Source organism: Tubulanus polymorphus, chromosome 7 (assembly GCF_964204645.1).
Source record: "Tubulanus polymorphus chromosome 7, tnTubPoly1.2, whole genome shotgun sequence".
NCBI lineage: Eukaryota > Metazoa > Nemertea > Palaeonemertea > Tubulaniformes > Tubulanidae > Tubulanus > Tubulanus polymorphus.
In genome coordinates, this window is record NC_134031.1 from 16486531 (window position 1) to 16509717 (window position 23187).

The 23187-nt window shown below is 36.8% G+C and overlaps 1 protein-coding gene across 1 annotated transcript; it reads left to right on the forward strand.

The window, feature by feature from the left end:
* The first annotated feature begins 194 nt into the window (after positions 1-194).
* LOC141909120 (tumor protein 63-like) lies at positions 195-23012 on the forward strand. The gene is made up of 13 exons (XM_074799501.1): positions 195-335; positions 6912-7033; positions 10810-10948; positions 12228-12323; positions 12545-12606; positions 12713-12791; positions 13033-13439; positions 13535-13638; positions 13989-14202; positions 18440-18680; positions 19108-19247; positions 19344-19437; positions 19526-23012. Exons 2-13 carry the CDS (start codon positions 6948-6950, stop codon positions 19820-19822), a joined length of 1959 nt encoding a protein of 652 aa, XP_074655602.1. The 5' UTR covers positions 195-335; positions 6912-6947; the 3' UTR covers positions 19823-23012.
* Positions 23013-23187: the final 175 nt, after the last annotated feature.

Consider the following 23187-nt stretch of genomic DNA (forward strand, 5'->3'; position numbering starts at 1 on the left):
GGTAAAATTTAAATTATTGTTGGATAAGTAAGCAACTTCCGGTAGGGAATGGGACCGCACAACGCAAGTATTGAATATAGTAAATCATCGCTGTAAATGTAGTTTTTAAATGCCAATAGTTTTCCCGGTGAAAACTCGTTAATCGTCGGCTATTTGTGGTTTGATAGCTGAAACTACTCGATTCTGATGGAGCAATGGAGCTCGAATTGACATTCACTGAGAAAATGAATGTGTAGTAGCTGGAACTTCGCGTAAGGATACATTTCGTCATCAAAAACATCATTTTCCAGAGCATGCATTTATTTGCAGCATCTTGCTGTTAATTCTGATTATACGTAAGTTTACACACAATTCAACGTTGACATTTCATCCATAAAGATCTTTGACAAATGCATGTTTGCATTTGATATTTTTCGGGTAATTTTAGGCTCAAAATGCTGTAAAATGTGATGATGATTCATCTGTTTTGAGCATCAGCAGCATTTGAACAATTCAATTCAATATACTGAATTAAACGTTTTCTAAGATGCCAGTGCATGGGTACAGGCGGGGGCATGCGCAGCCATTTGGAAATGGAGTAAAATGCTGTCAGAAATTTTAACCCACCAAGCCCCCTTCTTTTAGGCTTGCTGCTAATGCCTAATTCCTTTATTTCTGAACTTGTTGGTCATTGGAGGTGTTTTTAGCCCACTTGGGACTTTAGTCCCAGCGGGCTATTGCGTTCCCTTTTCGTCCGTCGTCCGTCCGTAGACGGAATCCAGTTATTTTGAGAAGTTTTGAAGACGCTTCAAGGTAATGTCTTGATATTTGGGTTACACATGTATCTACCCTAGACACATCTTCAGCCCAAAAACTGGCCCTGTCAGAATCAAGTTGGCCGACTGGCAGCCATTGTTGTTCACCAAAATCAGCACTTTTTACACATTTTTGAACTTTTTGAGGGAAATTTTGAAGACGCTTCGATCAATTACCTTGATCTTTCGGATATATGTGAATCCCCCCAGGGCCCATCAACATAACAAAAATTGGGTCGGTCGGACTCAAGATGGCCGTCCTATGACCTTTTTAGTGCCCAAAAATGTTAATTTTGGCCCGAATTCTGAGTCCTGTAGCTTCCTACTGGTTTGCCATTTCTCATTACAATTTGTGATGGGTATTCTTTGGAAAGGGATGTTTTATACCTGAGACAGGTATTTTTCATCAGCCAATTATGACGCAATTGGCGGCCATCTTGGTGTCACCAGTACTCATTCGTAAGTTGGAAAAAGTTTTTCCACATTATATTGATACCTAAGCGTATTTTGCTACCACAATCAATTAGAAAGTTGTAGCTCATAACGTGTTCTATGATTGTGGTGAGTTTCAAGGTAATTGGATTTCGTACCAGGGGGCGTTGAATAATACAATATCTTAGCATTTCTTTATTATATTCGTATCAATGCATATTTTGTAACCACAATCAATTGGAAAGTTGTAGCTCATGACATCATCTATGATTGTTGCGAGTTTTAAGCACATAAGTTTTTCTATATGGTCACCAGGGGGCGTTGAATAGTAGAATAACTTCATTTCCTTATTATATTGGTACCTAGGCATATTTTGTTACCATGATCAATTGCAAAGTTGTAGTTCGTGACATATTCTATGATTGTGGTGAGTTTCGAGGTCACCAGGGGGCGTTGAATAGTAGAATGACTTAGTATTTCCATATTAAATTGGTAACGAGGCATATTTTGTTATCACAATCAATTACAAAATCGTAGCTGCTGACATGTTCTATGATTTTGGTGAGTTTCAAGGTCATTGGATTCTGTATATGGTCACCAGGGGGCGTTGAATATTGAAATTGTTAGATTGTTGAGCATTTGAAACCACTTCCCAAGTGGGCATGGTGTCCCTGGACCCCTAGTTTACCTTGAACGCACTAACAGTTTTTTGCTTAAGCTACCTCTATCATACGCATTTCATGGTTAACAGAATTCAGTCGTTCATGATCAGAATAGGAATCGCATCTGATTTTCATTAGTTGTATTTAGTTCTGATTGCGAGAGTAAGCATTATTTCTAATGTCATATTTTTTTGTAGCTTAACCTTTCGTTCCCTTGAACCTTGAGTGCATTTTTGCTGAACGCAAATACACGGCATTAGATTTTTAATAAAGAATCATTTGGATAGTAAAGTTATTATGTTTAGAAGGCCCCCTTTACTTAATGAAAGGATCTTACTCATTAGGCACAGTCATATCCCCTGGGGTGCTACAATTTTCCGCCATTGTCGTCATATATTTTGATATTATGGAATTAAAGTTTAGATTCACGCTCAGCGGATTCTTAACAATACGAGATATTTAGCGTAATCCGCATAAGTCATCAGTTCGGAATCGTCTTTATTTTACGAGATTATTAATTTCGATAGAACGGGACATCCAATCGCAACGCGCTCTTATGGGGGGTTCGCTTCAATCGATATTGTGTTTCGGACGGCTTCGTATTGTCGATTTCTGATTTGTATTATTTATGTGTGAATGCCGTCGCATAATAAGCGACCATTTCGAAGGGAATTTTATTATTGTTGTGTTGAAAATTAACCCGTACGTTCCACGCCATTGAATCCCCTGTGATGAGCCCGCAATTTATGGTTGTTTAAGAAATTATGAATAGCCTTCACGTGGCACATTGGTTTCCACGCGCATAGTGAACAGTACCGCCGTGTATTTCTTGCTGAATTCATTTTGGGGGCTCTTCCGCAAATATTTGTAGTAGTACTAGAAAACGTTTCTCACTATCGCACCTAGTGTAGTATCTGATCACCTGGAACAGAGGCAGGCACTATGGTATGTAGTTTTAGTTTATTATGTTCTATGGCGTCGCCTGAAATTGTTCGTCAGGACCCAGTTCTATGGTTGCAACTTTGACAAGAATTCCATTTCAGCTTTCAAAAACTGTATCATCTTGAATCTAGCATCTTACCTACTTCATTCCAGTGCAACTGGGTCTTGCGTATTTATTTTATGTACTTAGATCAAAAACATCAATGGTCTGATAAACTTTGAAATGGGATTGCAATGATCAGGTCAGCGAATCGAATGCATTTATATGGCAAAATCTTGTTTACAAAAAGTCTGTAAAGGTTTTCTCGAGCTTTTCCTAGTTTTGAATAAAAGTATTTCATCAACATTATTGATTACCCGTACTTCATCCTAGTTTTTGACAAAATTTCAACTGGAATAAGTTTTGAAATTAGTAATAATTGTTTTTGCTCGACCAGTGGTTACAGCTTAAGTGTTGAAGGGTTGTTTACCGCCAGACCTGATGACCCAATGTTACAGTCTGCTACCAATTCATAAATGAAATCGGGATTAGAAAAGAGGATAGACCTAGATGTCTTGTGAGCTGGTATTGTCATCCGTGCCCGTGGCACCCGCCCGTCTTTACAACCGGGATTATACCACTATCATTGTCCTCTAAAATAAATAGGACCCGGGCATGGTTACAGGTTGACAGTTGGGATAATAGCACCCCTTGTGAAAACCAGGCCACATGCATAGTAAAGAGATGCCAACATTATCAATTGTGCATTATAGTTATAGGCTTTCGGGATTCAGAGATAAATTTCGCATTTTAAATTTGCTACGTTTGCATAAAATACGCGAGTGAAGTTTCCTTATTTCCATCCTCTTATAGACTGCACAATATTCTTAGTGATTCGAGTTAGTTTTTGCCATAGATCTGTTGCAACATTTTATCGAACGAAAGTTGATTCCGCAAACTTAAATGTCTAGTGAAATTTTCGGGCGCGCGTGGTTTGAATTTGAGCATCCTTCTATATGAATTAGAACATAGAGATATTGGACTTATAACCTCTGACTTCATCATTTGCAAGCTTACATTCACCTGTTATAGTAGTCTTTCGCAAAAGCCACTGGTGACTATAGATCGCAAAATTCGTAGTGAATAATATTCTACATTACTTGGAGTTAGTTAGTTGGACGTATTTGCGATATTGTGATGAAATTATTTGAGAGAAAGAAAGCATCAATTCTAATGTTGTAGAATATCTTGCTGATGTATATGTTCTGATAGGGCTTTGACCAGAGACTAGATCATGGATTGCTTACCGTTTATAGTGAGTATATATATTATTACACAGTGACCTGCTTGTTTTCGGATTTATTTGTCGTGTACTTTGCGAGCTTTTGTTTTCAAATCTAGAATTAATTTGCTTTTCCAACGTGAAGTGTGTACATAGCCCGACCTATTAATATGTAGGTATATGTGTTCGAATGTATGTCGGATCCGGGTTTGGTGACGGACCTGTGAAGACATCAAAGTCAGCAAGATAGTTTTGAGATCAGGTTGATTATCTTAAAGTTCAAGTGTTTTTTTGAAAGAAAAATGGGCAACTATTTTCTAGCAGTAGGCTTTGTATAACGGCCATATAACGGCTTTTGTCATACCTGTCCAATTCCTGTGGTACTTGGACAAATTCCTGAAAATGCCCTGTAATGAGAACCTCAGAAATTAAAAGCATGTCTTACCTACTCCTGGCGTGAAATTAGTTCAAACTTTCTTCTCGAACACCATATTTGTCGAGAATTATGTATCCTGTTCGGCTTAAAACTTTTGTCGCTGTTAATCTTCATACCTCTGAGAACTCATTGATTCACTAATGAATATATCTAATTAATTTTTTGCTGCTGCTACATTGTGCTGCTAGATAAAAAGGCCGTACTTAAACAATGTTGTAATTATTTTCCCCAAGTTGCTGTAAAAACATAGTTTCCAAATGCAAAACAAACGGACAGTGCTTGCTACGATCGTCTTCGTCATTTACGCCAAAGATTCTGCTGAGTGTGACTGACATCTGTAAAGTTGTTAATTAGCAAAATTAGTTCATAAATCAGGACTGATTCAACGACGAGCTCATTCATCCAGCTTTATAAAGATTAATGGGAGGAAAAGCTTGATTCCGTTATTTCTGCGGAACAATTTCTATTCTGCCAAAACGTTAGGAATTCTGTAACAACTGGTTGAATTAGAGTTGAAAAATCTTTAGAGGATGTTCTGTTACTGCCCAACACAAAATTCTAAGCCGGTAGTCAGCCAGTCTCGGAGAGATACAAAACTGTCTCAATACTTCAATACGAACTGATTGGTTTGTTAGTTTGAGAAAATGGGTCTGTCTAATTGATATCTGATTGAACATCACTGATTTTGAGTCCCATCTCAAACAATTATTGATAATTTGTCAAACAATTAGCTGTAATTTTGATAACCCATTCGAGTAGGCTTCCTGATTTAGCTTTACAAGAAAATAGATGCATATTTTCTCTTTTTACCGTAATTAAAGATCTTCTTAGCGAGATATTTTTATTGGCATGAAATCTGACAATTTAGAAATGGTTTCAACCATGATAATCTTAAATGGGATTTAGACGAAATTTATATCTTGAAATATTAACAAAAGTCGAAATATAGTTTAATGGATTTGGATTCCCGCTGATATTCAGTGTTAATTGATTCTCGAGATTATGTAAGTAATGGCTCAGTGACTGAAGATCTACACACTAGTCAGTTGCTACTTTGCTAATTGGTCACATTTGACTGCACTTTATTGTCCGATTGAACAGTTATTATTATTGCGTAGGTCTTACATAATTTATCTCCCCCCTCCTAAAATCTACCTGTAATCATTTTGTGATATGGTTTATTCCCAAGCAATCGAAGGGCCCCCCACGAACCCCCCTGGTGTCCTCTCAACGGTCAGACGTTACAATTATGTCCATTTGTTCGTGGAAATTGTAGTTAGACATTTTGTTTGATGTTATTTTCGAATTCAATAATTCCTAGACAAACTTAAGCGTGGTACTTAGTTTTATGTAAACTTACCATATAGGCCCATATAGCGACAAAAATGATATTCCAGCTTTCTTGGTTGTTTGTGGAAATTGTGGTTAGGAGTTTGTTCGATTTTATTTCGGAATGGAACAAGGATCAAACTAGCGTGGTGCCTAGTCCTATGAAAACTCACCAATTTTCATAATGAGATTATTCTTTTTTCAGCTTTTCCTGCTTGATTTGTTTTTGATTGATTGAAATGTATTGTCTTACGGCAATGTGTTAAACCATACTTGGGAAATATCATTCTGAATTGAAATATCTTATTTGTCCTCTTAAACTTCTTTAAATGTTTGAAGATTAACGTTTTATTAATCCCTATTTCGGACGTCTTAATCTTCATTCCACCACGGATTAAGTAACATAAATCCTAATGATCCTAAAACAGCCTGAAGTAATAATCCCTGCAGTGCCGTTACAGTAGCTGGCTGATTGGTCAGCGATCAGGGACAATAACCCAATTGACTATTGCACCAGCTATTGTTTGAGATGTTACCCCCAGTCTGTGGGTGCAAACCGGGCAATTGTTAATCAGTGTCTGTTGCTAATTAATTGATGTCTATTCTGGACAGTGATGTGTACTCATCTGTCTGGGTATATATAAAATCATAGAGCACCAGTCTGTCAAACACCAGTTGGCATTTATCAGTTGATCTACTGACTTCCTACTAGTGGTGCTATATCTCTCATTCATCTTCGGATTTATTCGTTTGCGTTGCGTACAAATATCGGAAAAAAATATGTTCCCCGAAAGATCACCGTATTCCATGGTCGCGTCTCCGTATAGAGATTTGGACCCGGCGTTCTATCTCGACGATGAACTTAGTCGTGTAAGTGGTTATTCTTTTTTAAGAGGCAGATTCTTAGATCACTCGAGGATTACTAGAAGGCTTTGACTGCTTCATTTTAGCAGTTCAAGTTCGGCTCTATATTTTTTTGGGAAGAAAAATCATCACTCGGGAAAACAAATCGGTAAAATGTATTTACAATTATTTTTGCTCTCAATTTTTTCAGCCAATCAAAGAAGAGCCAATAATAACAACAACGGCCATGTCCCAGGAATCGAACAAGTCTCTGATGTCGCAGGAGACGTTCGATTTCCTATGGAGCAATCTTCAAGACGTGACATCGAACGGGTAAGTTGCGACAGGTGTTAAAATTTGAAGCATTTACCGATGTAGTTTCATCTCAGATCTGAGTTTAAAAACTATGGAACTGGGCCCGGAAAAACAGTTTCTTGAACCCGGTCAAAATAATTACATTTATGGCATTTACCTCGTTCCGTCCATTTTATTGCTTTATATGGGTTTAAAACTGGTCATTGATAATTTTGGGCTGGGCAGTTTAATTCTATGAAACCTATTCGTCATTGGTAATGACTTTGTTAAGGTCCGATCGGAATTCCGAGAACTCGATTCTTTACCCGGGAAAAATATTGCCTACAATTAAGACCACTACCGGACAGCGCGGTTTGCGCGATCCCTTTGAAAGCTTTCGTCGCGACGAACAATGTATTGTTTAAACGTAAATTTAAATCGCGGTTTGAATTCCAATTTACATTGAGCGCGCTAATATTATTTGCTCGCCGACGTGACCTTCACGAAGCCAACTATGCAAATCGAGAATCGGTTTTGATTGCTGAGAATTCGTCATAATTTGTCTGAATTCTTAAATTCGAATTCGTGTCTGTCGAATTCGATCGCGTTTTCTGTTAGTGTAATTTAATTTATGAGAATTAGTTTTCGAGGTCGGTTAAATTTTCGGCTGATAAGTTCGAGCTCGCGATGTATACGAAAAACGAATGCTGTTGAAGTATGTCTTATCTGAAATGTGTAAAGTCCATCCCTGATATAATTTATGTATGTAAATACAGAACTGATTATGACTACTATTTGAGAGTGGTTTCTGCTCTTTAAGACCTCAACTACTCAAAAAGATATCGAAATACCCTAAAATTGGAATGATTTCTTCAATTTCAACTTCTATTTTCGATGTCAAATTACTCTTATCTTTAGTGTAAATTACAACTTAGAGATATCAGGTAGTCCGGTCTGTAGAATAAGTTCATGCTTAGAATATGAAAGTCGACAAATTTCGGAAATTTATTCAAAATTTACACCTCTCATCGGGTTGTAGAATATGTACTTTACGCGTCTCGTAAACGTTTTCAGTACACTTAACATTTAACGCGATCAACCGAACTTTTCATTCTCGTTTTACCGAGAAAAAGGTCCCTTTTATTCGTTCGTTCATTTGTTTTCGTTAAGAGAAGATTCTTTTGCGAGAAGAAAACTTCCCGGGCGTTGAACACGTTAACCTATTTGAGCTGTTATGCAAATGAAGACGGTACTGGTTTCATATCAGTGGCACTTCCTGATTTGTCAACGCGGCGACTTTTTGGAAGCGCTCCAACCAACCGAACCGTCTCATGAGCCACCCCTAGAATTGAATTCAACGTACACGCTGTTGTCTTCGATGTTATATACGCTGAAAGAATATTACGGCGATTGTACCGCGCGGTCCCCGGGTATTTTATTCTAATTAAGGGTAGCTCGTAACGCGGGATAGGCCCAGGCAGACCTGACTTGGCAGCCGAGCCGATTGGATAGGACTATGGCGACTAGTGGAACTATAGTGTATTTCAGCGATAGGTAGGCCATTTTGATTCGCAGTACTGCCACTTACTAGACAAACTTTTGAACTTATCACCAAAAACTTTCTAAAATTAAGCGTATTCTTTTTTTTTTTTTTACTAATCGAAATAGCGAGTTTTTTCGTCAATTCCCTCATTCGATCTCGGCTTCTGCCAATATTGCATGTATTTCACATAATTCTTTTTTCAACTGAATGAAAATCTAGTGGCTCGTTCCTGTTGACAATTAATTGAAAAATGGCTAGCCGATTCAAATTGTGAAATAGTCTGACGGATTTACTAACCATCTTCGTAATTTTTGGAACTAACTCTGAGTTTGTTTTTTTTTTTTTTTCAATATATTCAATATCTGTTTGTCGATAATGCATATATTTTTGTGCAATTCTTTTTTTCGACTTAATGAAAATGAAGTCACTTGATCCTGTTGACTTTCAATCGAAAAATAGGTAGCTGATTAAGATTGTAAAGTAGTCTGAAATTATTATAACAATCTTCAAAATTTTTGGCAAGCCAATTGTTTGAATATTTATTTTCTATTTTTTTTTTTGGTCAGAATTTTTATGAAAATGTTTTTTTTTTGGTTTGGTCATTCTAATCATCGACCTAATAAAATGCACATTTTCCCCAATGAGTAAAAAATAATTCAGTCAATAGATTCCATCATGATGATTACAATATTTATTCTACGATTAGTGATAGTGAGTATATAGGCACTGTGAGAGGTGGCTGAAAAACCTATTCCGGGTGGTTCGCATTCATAAACAACTCATCTGCCGGTTTTTCATAATAAATGCGAAGAATCTATTATTCCTAATGATAATTTGTGATCGGTAAAGTGTGAAGGACATAGGAGATAATCCCACCCACTTTTCAAGTTGTTTACTACTTTGAAACAAATTGACCCGGTGACTCATCGGGGTGTTTCGAATGTTATCAATCAGGTTTTTTGATCAATCAATGGAACAGATTTTCCGGGTTCGAACGGAATGCAGATTTTGTTGTCTTATATCGCTAATCTAATTCCAATTCGCTGTCAATTACTTACGGGGATATAATTTTAGAAGGGCCCACTAGATTTCATTGCAGGGGGGCCGCTTACCTGGAAATCAGGGAAAACTCGGAGAATTTTCTTCTCTTTAAAGAAAGTCGGGAATTTTGTAAAAACAAATTAAAAAACCTAAAAATCTCAGAGAAGGATCTGGGTAATTTGTTGAGATTACTTGATCAACAGTTTCCTTCTACAAATGTCTTATGTATTTGACTCTTAGTTAATTGCATTCTTAGCAGATCAAGTAAAAGAATAGTCGGGGAATAAGCAAGTCAAATATATAAGGCCTCCTTGCATAAATTTTTTTTAATTTTTCAATTTCAAGTGCGTTTGATTTATCAATTAAAGCTGTGTTTAAATCATCTGGATTCCGTAACTCTGCAATTATGAAAAAATGTCCATTTACGTAAATATAGGTATATCTTGCAGACATCACCAGTGAAAACATAACCATTAAAAGCGATTCTAAGTCGTACAATAAATCATCGCAATTCACTGCAATGAATCATTCTATGAGTCTATCGCGAATTGAAACATTGAATGAACGCTTTTTTATTCCATTCAGTAAGATCATATTTGCGATAAATATGGCTAAATCGTTTGAATGCGTTCCAGCGTTGAGAATTGCTATTTGTATCGAGTAAATCATTCGCTAAAAAACACTTCTATTCATTTTGTCCCCCTCGAAATGCCAGTTTTACTCGCGTTTTGTTAAAGTCGTCTTGTTTACGAAGAGAGACCTTTTATGAACCAGGGGTCGGGAACTGAATTTTATTCATCAGGACATGAATAGAGAATAGGTATAATTCAAGTCCCAAAATAAAACACTGTAGACGTTTTATGTTGACTGTTTATTCGATATGAACAAGCTATAATTTTCCTAGTGGAATTTCGGAATTTTTATCTCAACATTGCTTGTTTAGGTAAAATATCCAACTCGGTCCAGAAAAAGCAATTTGAGCAATTTTCATTCATCTTGCACAGAAATCGTGTATCATTTGACCTATTGCAAGTTTACGTATTATGAAATTATGAAATCCTAAAGAAGATATATTTTTAGTATTAAAAAGGGATTGGATCATAAACTGTCAGATCATATCAGATAGCTGGTGATAACAAAAAACTACCCTTTCTAAAACGGTGAAATATCAGGTTTTGATTTATGTCAAAATGATAATTTTTGTTTTTTTGTTTTTGTTTTTTTCTAATAGGGATCTGTCACAGCTTCACGCGAAAGATGTGGAATATTCGTACGATGATAATTCGAGTGACCATTCGGCGAGTATACAAGTAGAACGTTTCTCTCTTGGAAGTAGCGCCTATAATCGTTCGGATGTGCTGCCCGACCTCGTAAGTATATCCAAGAACATTTGAGAAAAGATTCGATCATTTTCTCTAAAACATAATTACCATGCAATAGATGTTTTGTCGACAAAAATAGAGGGCCTGGGTCCGGTGGCCCTCCCCTAAATCCGCCCCTGACAGTTGTACCTTTATCCTTGATTCGGAACTAATTAATGTCAACCGATTACTGCTGGACTGGGTTCGGATTCATAGCGCGATTTGGAAAAGAAATCATGAATCTCGACTTGCGTAACTCGAAATTGTACCGTACTTTTTCAATGCTTTTTATGCACAATGCTGACTGATGCATTGAAAAGTGCACTACCTGCGAAGTGTACACACTAGGAGGTGTTGGGATATCACTTCTCTAGACATGCCCAGACTTGAATCTTAAAAAGCAGCATAAGCCTGATGAGAGTATTAGTCATTTCATGTGAAGTCGTTGATACGGAAAATGGACTGTATTCGATCTGCAGGTAGTTGATAGAAATATTTTTTTCGAAATTCCTACCGAAGATCGATTGCGAAATAGGGACTAATTTCGATGATGAGTAAGTTGTTGTTATTCGCGGTCGGGATGGGATGGGTCCTTGCTTCCGATGACGTCATGTACAAGTCTGAGCGTGCCTCGAGACTTCAGCATGGCGAGGAGCACCCGATACGATCTCCGCAATGGAAAGAAAACGAGAAAATGTTCAGTGCACTTGGTATGAGCTTTATTACTGAATTTGTCCTTTGAAACTAGAAGGAACTTATAAGAAATATGGCCGCGCCGTTAAAAATCTATAAGTATTGATTGATGTGAATTCTAGATATGTGGTTCCATTAAATTTCTGTCCGTTGTTTGGTAAGAGCATACGCCGGTACGTAATTTCAGCGCAATTCAATCTAAACCTATAAACCTTTGTACCTGAAACTTCAACGAGTACAATACTGAATACACAAATGTTGTATAATGTATTTTACCCCATAGTGGACGTTTCCATAAAGGAAATTCCCCGTATTTTAAATCTGCCTATTTTGTAAGCGGTTGGTTAAGAAATATAAGACGTTAATTGCGTTTTGAATTCCGGAGTTATTTATCTCGTCTCGTCAGTCGGTGTATAAGTTGAAAAAACGGTTCGAATTCATCGATCGCGTTCGTGAAAATATTTCCCTTTTCGTTCTAATGATTTCAACGATTTACTGTTTCAATCATGACCTGCAGTCTTCTGAAATCTTCTGAATACCATTTAAACGATGAAGATTAGGTTATTCATTGTTTTGTTTTCTTTTATCTTTATAGTTTATCCCGAACAGCGGAGCGAATGGCGTCATGTCTCCAGACTCACAGACAGTTACCTCAAGTCCCACATATTCAGTGCCAGACACAAGCACTCAGGTACTTTTCCTAAAATATTCATAACTCAATACTCTCCGTCAAAGGGCCAGTTGCTTAAAAGTTGGTTAAAGATAACCCATGGGTAAATGCCAGAGTAACAATGAACCTTTAATTGTTACTGTGTCAACTAATTAGCTGTAACCAACTTTTGAGCAACTGCAGCCTGAATTCTACATTGACATCAGTCTAAGATATTAATTATTGACTTGTGAAAATTTCAGCGATCGCCTGGTCCTTATTCGCCAGTATGTAACAGTACCCCGACTCCATCTGTACCATCAAAGTAAGTACGATACATCAGGTATAGATGTCTCAAATCTTTAAATATTTGTCTATGTTTATCCAAATTCCATCGATATCCGTTCTAATGAAATCGTATTTGTTTACAGTACGAATTACTCAGGGGAATATGGTTTCGAAGTGTCCGTGGCGCAGCAGTCAAAAGAGACTAAGTCGACTACATGGACGGTAAGCAAAAAGACAAGAGGGGCCACTTACTGGAAATCAGGGAACTTCTAATGAAAAAAAATTCAAAATCGGGGAAAAGTCTGGGAAAAAGCGATTCAAATATAAGTGCCCAACCTGAAACAGCAAGGAGTGAATTCAATAATTTCGAATTGCGACTCTCGAACTTGGAATAAAAACCTGTCACCCTCAATATCAGTAATCGTTCAAGTTCATTTCATAATTCTTTCAATTTCTGTTTCAGTTTTCTGATCCGTTGAACAAACTGTTCGTTCGTCTGGCCACCACTTGTCCGATCCGGTTCCGAACGACGAAGCCTCCGCCTCAGGGCTGCATTATTCGCGCGATGCCGATCTACATGAAGCCCGAACACGTGCAAGAAGTGGTGAAACGCTGCCCGAATCACGCCACAACAAGAGAACATAATGAGAACCATCCGGCGCCCGAACATCTCGTCAGGTGTGAGCATAAATGCGCTCAGTACTGGGAGGATCCGTATTCCCATCGTCAAAGCGTCATCATTCCTCACGAGAATCCGCAGGCTGGTAGCGACTGGGTAACCAATCTATACCAGTTTATGTGCTTCAGTTCGTGCGTCGGTGGTTTGAACCGGCGTCAAGTCCAGGTCGTCTTTACCTTAGAAACAGCGGAGTAAGTTTTCCTAATTTCATCTGATTTGCTAATTTTTTTTCGCCGATTCATTTCGTAGATATTTGATGAATATTTGTATCGTTTTTTTTCCGTAGCACGAAAGTTCTCGGACGTCGCGTCTTCGAGGTCAGGATTTGCGCCTGCCCCGGCCGCGACCGTAAAGGCGAGGAAGCCAGCCTGAAGCCAAAACCAACGAATGGTGAGTTTATTCAGAATATCGAATAATTTGAGGGTGCCCACTTAACTGGATATCAGGGAAAAGTCGGGGAATTTTCTTTTCTTTGAAAAAGTCTGAATTCGGTAAAGAAAAAGAAAAACCATTAATCAGGAGAAAGTCGGAGAAATTGAATGAGATTCAAGATTGCGCATATAATCAAACAGATTCTGTCTGTGTTTTTTTCATATTTGACTTTGTTAACTGATAGAATTCTTAACAGATCAAGTTGGGGACAAAGCACGGAAAAAGCAGTCAAATAAAAGTGGCTACCCTGTATTCAGTGCATCGTTATGTTGCGCAATATTTCACTCCGTGTATTCGTATCATTGTAGTGACGATGTCAACGGAGATATACTCGATCGGCCCGGCGGCTAAACGTAGAAAGTTGAACAGCAACGAAGTCTTCACCGTGCAAGTGCACGGGCGCGAGAATTACGAGATTCTCTGTAGGATCCGCGATTCGCTGGAGTTGAGCGCGATGGTGTCGGCGGACCACGTTACCGCGTATAAGCAGCAACAACAGCAACAAGAGAGTATTCAGAAACAGTAAGTTTGAAGATTCTGTTGAAACAGTATAACTGTTTCTCTCTATTCGTGCTTTCTCCGTGCTGTTTAGTGCCTAGGACTCGAGCAAACTCGATAGACTCCTTCTTGTTCTCGATTCTTTGCTGTTTACCCATGAAAACTGGTTTGAACGTTTCGAGCATCGTTTTGAAAATTGATGCACTCTTCTTAAAATGCTTTTATATGAGCTTAGATTTCTTGCTTTTAGCTCTTTTACTTCGATGCCTTTCAAAGGACCTTCCCACTTCCCCATTTTAAGTGCCGCAAATTAAAACTATCGAAGGCAAATCTGTCTCTTTTCCGATATGAATGTAGCCTGTTGCAAAAAAGCAAGCCCACTTCCCCGGTCCTGCCCTCAATCTGTATTGAAAAATCATACCGGTATATCAAAGAACTGTTTTGATTTTACCAGATCTCTCATCAGACGAAGGTAAAAAAAAGTTTTCTGTTCATTTCGTGATCTAACATTGGTGTTACGTATGAGTCCAGTTAATGCTTAGCGAAAGTTTGGTATTTGACACAAATGAAGTGCAGTGCTATTTGGTATCTCATGATCAGTAATGGATTTGTGAAATTTGCAAGATATTTTTAACAAGCCCGACAGTTGTTCAGAGGTCTGACATTTGGTTTGAGGATGAATTTTCGTTTTGAGATCTTCGTTTTCATCGTTATTTGTCATCGTTCTCATTATAATCATCATCATCATCATCATCATCATCATCATCATCATCATCATCATCATCATCATCATCATTATTTGGTGTTAATACTCAGAAATAATGCACCATTTGGTTGAATCCTGGCATTGAATAAATGCGTCAAATAATTCTATTTGTTTGAAGACAAGTTTTGTCATCTTTGTTTATTGAACAAATGTACAAATCAGCGATCAGTACTTCATCTGTACTTGGATCGAATCAGAGGATCAGAAGATAGTGAATTTGATAAGATATAAACATCTCTGATGATATATTTGTAATGATTATTATTATCATGATTAATTATCTTTACGATAATTTTGTCTGAAACGCGTGGAAACGCGTTTATTCTAGATAAGTACTACGACAATTCTAACCAAGCCATCTGGTGCATTATTTCAGGGTCGTTACAACGAAAATCGCGAAACAACACAATCGAGCCGTTCCTCCTCAACCGTCGTCATCGTCGTCGTCATCGAAAAAGGTCATCGCGCAGCCGTTGAAGGTCCCGATCGGTGCGGCCGTCTCTGCGGCCATCCCTCAGCCCGTCGAGTATCCTCCGTCGAGATTACCGGGAATAAACGCAATGTTGTCGCTGTGATCGCCTGCTGCCCGTTGTTCAATAGTTGGAAAGCCGTCTGCCCATAACAGAGAGTACCCGTTTGGTGATTGAGTACCTATCTACCCGTTGAGTAGCCGTCTGCTGGTTGAGTCAAGCAGCCGTCTGCCTGCTACAGAGTCAAGAATTGTCACCGATCAGAATGAACTGAGTAGTCTGAAAGCGCATACCGGTAGACCTACAGCGATAGAACTATCGTCATTGTACATAGAGTGTTTTAGCTGTGTTTGATATTCAGATTGTTCGGGTTCAGGGATTTAAGAATGTATTTCTAGATATTCTGTGTAGAGTACGACGCGAATGCATAATTCACATTCTGTGAGCTATTTCTCTTTTTTTACGACTTTGCATTTATTTATGCTCGAGCTATTGGCATTTTTTCTTCACGTATTTCTAGAGAGTATTATTATCGCCGACGAAAAAATAAACACATTAAAACGAAAATGCATGTATTTCTAAAAAAAAAAAAAAAACATGACAGTTACATTTTGCATTTTGAATTTTTACACAAAATCTTAACGATATTTTAACTAACCAGTAGTTTGATTGTGAAAATAGATACTAATGAAATTCTTTGAAAAAATCATGTCCTAATTGAAGAATTGTACACTATTTTGTTCTACGGAAATTTTTACAAACTGTATTCGATAAAATAGTTTTGATTTCGCATAGTCTGCATGTAGTTTATCTAATCATTAGCTCGCTTATATAGATGTCTAGTAGTATTGAATCTCTTTACGAAGTAAACGTTTTGCCCTTCTTCAGGTAGCTGTTATCTCTGTTTATTGAATCTTCTTATCACGTTCAGTAAGCCCTCTCCACTTGAGAGACAAACTGAAATAAGATAAAAGCGTAGATAAATGAGTTTTTTTTTTTTTTGTTTAGTCTTATTTTTTTATCAACAAATAAGAAGAAAATGAATAAATCCATGGCAAAGGGAATGTTTTATATTTTTCATATCAAGTTAGTTCACTTTTACCTTCTGTGTTCGAAACTTTATACTCATATTTGTCAAATCGGTATTTAATCATATTCCGCGTGTTAATGCTGTCTATTTGAATTTCGATTTCTGCCCGGAAAATCATCCCTTATGAATTGCACAGAATCTCTGGGCTGGATGGCAAAGTCAGACTGGATACTAGTACTTATATCGTACATCTTCATCTATCCTCCAATCTAATGGAGAATTACTTAAAAACTAGATGAGTTGATCCAGATTAAGTTGAATTCAGCCAGTTGAGAAGACAACTAACAAGCTAGAATATAATTTCTATGTAAATAAAGTATATACACCGGTAGTGTATACGACGGATGGTTCAAAATGTATCGCGCATAGTTCAAACTGTGCTACTCGATCAAAAATTCTTTTCAACGAGGGCGATTTTAATTTGAATGGAATTTTATCATCGAGTTCGAATTTTAAATCTGAAAGAAAGCCTTAATTTTATACGTCGTTATAAAAGTGTTTCAGAGACAAAGAAATGGATGCCAAAATATTAACTTACTGAATGTATGATGTGGTATGCGGTATGTGGTATTTACGGATGTGCTCTCTGTGAGTATAATTCATTGAATGAAGACATCTACTAAGGCTTACTTGCTTTTCATGGTTAAAGTTTTCATCACGTGTCGCATTGTTTTCATGTAATTACTGTGACATGATGAAAACACTCCTGTCATTTTCGAATCAATGATTAGCGATTGGAGCTACTTGATAATTACTGCATCGGACACTAATTTGCCATCTAAATTAGTTGTTTTCTTCTTGTGTTGTCAGAAACCTAATGTTGTATTGTAATAATGATATTATTATTATTATTTGAATGTTTTTTGTTTTGTATGTTGTATATTAGAGTTTATTATTATGTTTATTATATTTCTGTCATTATGACTAGTATTGACTCACAAAACATGAAATGAACATTGAGCTTGGTATGATATCAGTGAGTTCATATACCGGTATATCTAGTAAGTGGGATATGTTATGACTATGCCGTGTAATACTTTGCCTCTGTTTCACTGTCGGTTGAAACTGCTCGAGATGTCCTCGGTTATAACTAGTCTTACAGATAGGGAAGGGCCAGTTCCATTTTATTCAGTCCAAAAGTAGTCTTAAATCATGAAATCGGCTGTACAACTAAGATGGTCTGAGACTGATTTTAAGTGTAAGCCATGATTATGGAAGCGACCCCTGATTTATCGCAGATTTCTTATACCGCCTAGATATTCATTGTTAAGTGTCAGAAATTTGAATCTACAAAGAACGCACATTTGTTGTTTATTGGTATATCATTGTATGTATTATGATGCGGTGGGATCAGAGTACTAAGTATTTCTATTTCTATTATCTTATATTAATTCCTGTCCATGTTCAGCATTTGTTTTGAAACAGACTGCCGAAATAGAGGCTTTAAAATGACCAGGACGGAACTTACTTATGTATTTGTAAATGATGAATACTTTTTTCTAGAATTTGTATATGATACTTATATTTATACATATATATATATTTGAATTGCGAACGGTTCATGAACTTTTTAAAAACAACGAAATGTAAAAAAAAAATTGATAAAATAAAAATGGACTCTATTCACATAAAGTACTAAACGCTCTTGTTTATATTCGATACGGGAATTCGTTCTCAGCTGCGGTACGTCCTCATTTGCGTCCGGCGTCAGATCAAGTTTGCTGAAGGAATTTCGGATTCTTTTTTCATATTTTTCACGTTTCAATTTTTAGAAATCGGCACGTTCTTCCCAATAGACAGTAATACTTGTCAAAATATGATTTCTCGCAAATTGATCACACAGATGCACATTGGTCTATAAAATGGATAATTCTGGACATTGACAGAAATATTTCAGTAGCTTATCTGAATTTTCATTTGTAATTGTCTTTCTAGGCCGTCATTGGGAACGAAACAGCTTAGTATTCCGATGGTTCCAGCGGCCAACATGCCTTGTGCCGTGAATCCGATTAGTTTGATGTCGCACAACGGTGGATTACATTCGAACGGAATATTGAGCGCGCCTGCCTCGTGCTTACCATCCCCTTCTAGCACTCCGTCACCACCGACTACAGACGTTAAACCATCCCTGTTACACGTCGGAATGCCCGGTCTTGATGTTGTCGATTCGCCACAAGTAAGTATTAGTCACAAACTCAAGTGCCAATCCCCCATTTGATTCCTTTGTTCGGATTTGATGAAAACTGACGGTTTGAATTGATTCTTTCACTATTTTGTCCTCAGTTGTCATTGGTCAGATTGCTGAAATACCCCATCTATGGGCCAATCAGATTGGGCTTCACACTAAATAGAAAACTCTATACCATAATTCTGATATTCGCCAGGGTCCTATTTTTATAGACTGGTATCAACTTTAACCTGGGGGTTAACTCAATGCACTTTCAAACCCCGGCTTAAAGGTAATGCCAGCCTATAAAACCGGGCCCAGTAGTATAATTTTACATATCTGCACGTACCATTTGTATTCAAACTTGAAATATTTTAAGATTTTAATAATCTACCCTCGCCATGTAAAGCATTAACATCAATTGATTTATTTACAGATATCCAGCTCCCAACAGTCTGTATCATCGCTTAGCTCACAGTTATCTACGGGATCAGTGTCATCATCTGGTTCTGGTTTACTTCCGCAAACGAGTTTAGGTGTAACGGCAAGTCAGAGTAACGATAACACTATTGCTGGGTGAGAACCATATTAACGCTACTTCGAGAGCAGTGTATTTTGTAAATATATCGTTTTAGGTAGATAATTATTTATCTATCATCTATTCTCTTACAGGTGGCTTTCAAAGATTAATTTGTCGCCGTATCTGGATAATTTCAAAGCTCAGAACCTTTATACGATGGATCAGCTACAGAACTATTCAATGGAGGTAACAATAAACGTCCGGTAACGACACAATTTGTTAGCCAGGTATTCACGCAAATGTTAATAATTCTAACGCCTTCTTTCGACTTCAGGATTTCCAGAAATTGAAAATCGGCACCAGCCACTGCAACAAACTGTTGCAGGAGTTAGGCGCGTTCAAGCGTCAGATATTGAACCAGTTCGCTTGGGCAGCGCAGCAGCAACAGCCCAATCTCAACTCGCAGCAGAGTTTCCCATCGCCGGCATTGTTCGAAGTCACCCGATACACCTTTAAGCGCTCGATTAGTTTGAAACCGGCGACGCAGACGTACGAGAGCAATTACTTAACCAGCGATAACGACGAAAATTATGAAAACGACACAGACGACGCGGCCGATATCGATTTGTAATAATAAACATTTGATTTATATATATTTAACAACGACTTCATATAATGTTAAGTATAGCCGATGCATTCTGTTCTGAAGTAATTAAGAAATTGAAGGCATTTTCGGAATTCGATTTGTGATATTATTCTTTGCGAGACGCATGAGTTTGGGTTACAGTTTGCATTTTAGATTTTACTGCCACCTTTTCTCACATCTTCGAAATGCAGCGATAAACCGGATTACGATCCGCGATAGTTAGTAGCTAGAAAACAAATTTGCTGTATGGTAGAACACTTTATTACTAATATAATGATTTCAAAGTATCCGAGATGATGTACGTATTTCAATTACTTTGTACGTATTTCAATTATTTTGACTTGATTTTGATGTAATTTTCTACCATACTGCGTGATATCGTTATTACTATGTACACAACCAGTACAAACCAAAGTGTGTTCCACTTACAACACTACAAGTACATAAGCCAACTGCCAGCCGGCTCTTTCAACTTCTCCTTTGAGAATATTTTCTTTGTAAAACGCATTTTTTATGTTCCGTATTTGTTTTTTGAGAATCTTACTACGTATATGTTCATGCTCTTCCAGCATTTATGAGAAAAGAAGCGTTTTCTGATGTGACGAAAGCTCGAAATCTATTGCGTAATCAGGATTGGAAATAGTGTATGTAGTTGGGCCTTCGTGTATTGAGGCTTGATTAAAGAAAAAAGCCAAGCACAAAAAAAGAATTAATCGTGCGTCTAGATTTCACGTGTGTTCAGGACATTTCTGATTGAAAATGGACTGGCAAATGTCTGAAGAGGTAGGGTTCGAGCAGCAGAATGTTGCCGCACCTGCGTGTGTGACTTAATATGTATTTGAAAATTGTTTTGTAATTTCATACTTGAAAATCTTATAATCAATAGCCAGTAGATATAGTTTTCTTCGACAATGTGTGCTTGATTTGAGTATTCATATCTTCTACCCACGGAAAGAGATATTATAAGAATTGGCGTCATAATGATACGTAAAGCAACATTTAATGAAATATTTGATTGTGTAAAAGTAGCGACACTGATAGTGTATGTTTGTATGCATTTAGTTATTGCCTTTGGATCAAATGTTGTTCTTTGTATGAAACGACATGTAGTTATTCAAAAAAGTGTGATTCTATAAACGTTAAAGTGTAATTATTCATATCTGGCTGAATTAAGTGCCAACTGATGAGATTGAACGTGTTAACATTTTGACGTGTTTCTTCAAGTTTTAGTTAGAGTTGATATCATATTATTAGTGTCACTTATGCAATAGGATTTTCAACTGGATTAATGTGCACATTTTGTTTTTCCAGTTGTGCATAGTTCCACTAAAACGATACATTATTTGATGTACATACATGATTATCATAGCTATAGATTAAGTTGTGTAGGCTAAATTGTTCAGAAACTAATCGCATCATTAGTGCTTGTTTCTGGACAATTGACTTATGCTATTAGACTTTCTGACGAAAATTATAAAAACAGAGTAATTTGTGTAAATAGATGAATATGGCTTTGATGACCACTGAAATTTGTGGAATGTTATTTTGTATTTCATAAAATTTTTCATTTTTGAAATTCCAATGCATGGAGTTGCAGAAAAGTTTTTTTTTTTTTTTTAGCAGTTTTCCGATGTATTCGATGTCGTATGAGAATGCTTCGGAATGTATGCATTTCTCATTCCATATCATTGTAGCATTTCATGTACGATGTGTGTATTTTGACTATGTACTTATACATCTGCATTATTCTCAAATTCGCATTGATGCCGTAATTTGAAGAAAAAAAAACGACATTTCGTTTAATGATCATGATTCTGTGAAAATTCAACTGTGATAAGAACGATGATCACTTCAGTGCCAATCATGTCGAACATTATTTTTTCTGTAAAAGCCCATTCCACTGAAGATAGCTTTGCCTAGAATCTTCCATGTTGGGTCTTTTATAGAATCCGGATCAGTTACGTTATTAGTGAAAAAATGTTTCTATATACTTAAAAGTTGCATAAATTGCTCAAAAATGTAGACATTCCCTGTTTGTAATAAAATATATTCATATAAATGAAAAATGTGGATATGATCAACTAGAATTTATCAGGGCTCAGTTCCACAGTTGTGAGTTATTGTTAAAACTCTGAGTTAGAATCAATTCATTTTCAATGAGTTAACTCGGAGTCAAATCTTAACTCACAACCGTGGAACTGGGTCCAGGTGTCAATTCATTTTCGTTACTTCGACAAGAAATATCAATACCATAAGAAACTTCGATACATTTAGTTCCAGTTATCTGCATTTTGACGACGTTGTTTTTCTGGGATGTTCAAAGCATTTATATATTCCCTGAATTCTTTTGCCCTCTCCGTGTCGAGGACCGTACGCGGTTTATATTTTGGAAGGCGAATAGCCTGCATTTCATAAAATCTCATTTGAAATGGAATTTTCGTGTATGTATTTAATTGGATACTCGGTCTAGATCGCAGAGTTTCTCATATACTCGAACCCGAATCGTTAATGTTATATTAGATTTCACGGCGAAAACTTGTTTGTAATTTGGTTTTCATATATCAACTGCCAAAACCTTAAATTCGTAGGTATAAGGATCATTGTAATTATGTTAAGAGTGTCTAAAAATGTACACCATTATGCAAAGTGATTTTAATTTTTGTTTTATCCGGTCAGATACAGACTGGCCAGTAAAAAAAGTGTCCAGCTTTTATTGTGGCTCATTGTGCGAAAAATAATGTGCTCAACTATTACGTAAATTATGACTTCATCAAAAAAGAAATAGAACATTTTGTTGCAGGGAATCGGTCGATTCCAGCTGCAGCAGCTGTGACAAGCAGTTTAACTAATTTGATAGTTGCTGAGTTTGGGGAGTCCAACACTCGGTGAACAGATTATGTCAAAGTTATTTGAGTTTAATTTGAACATTCTACTGATTTGCTGAATGTTTTTTTTGTGTACACCATATTTTGATTCGCTTACAACAAACCCCTTATTGGTTTTGCGAACTAGATTTTTTCTACGATGTATATTAATTTTGTTGTAATTATTAAAACATAACTCTTTTGGAAAAAATACTAATACTATGTAAGTGATAGTATAGGAACGTTTATGATAATGAAATACTATTAGAAAATACTAACATAATTATTGTGTAGAAAAATCAGGTTCAAATAAAAGCAAATTTATTCATATATAAAACAATGAATTCTTTCTCTTTGACGATGATTTCGCAGATGATAGGATAATTTCATTATTCTCCTTTCATTTAGATGGTATGTTGATGGAGAAAATAATTTTGTTCACAAAGGAGAAAAAATAAAGATATTTGAAAGCAAACATTCTCTTTG

Bases quoted from the DNA above. Each gene is read 5' to 3' on its own strand.
- LOC141909120 (XM_074799501.1), top strand. From the start codon at position 6,948: ATGTCCCAGGAATCGAACAAGTCTCTGATGTCGCAGGAGACGTTCGAT. The intron at 13,440-13,534 runs GTAAGTTTTCCT...TTTTTTCCGTAG, and splicing joins TTTACCTTAGAAACAGCGGA to CACGAAAGTTCTCGGACGTC. The intron at 18,681-19,107 runs GTAAGTATTAGT...ATTTATTTACAG, and splicing joins ATGTTGTCGATTCGCCACAA to ATATCCAGCTCCCAACAGTC.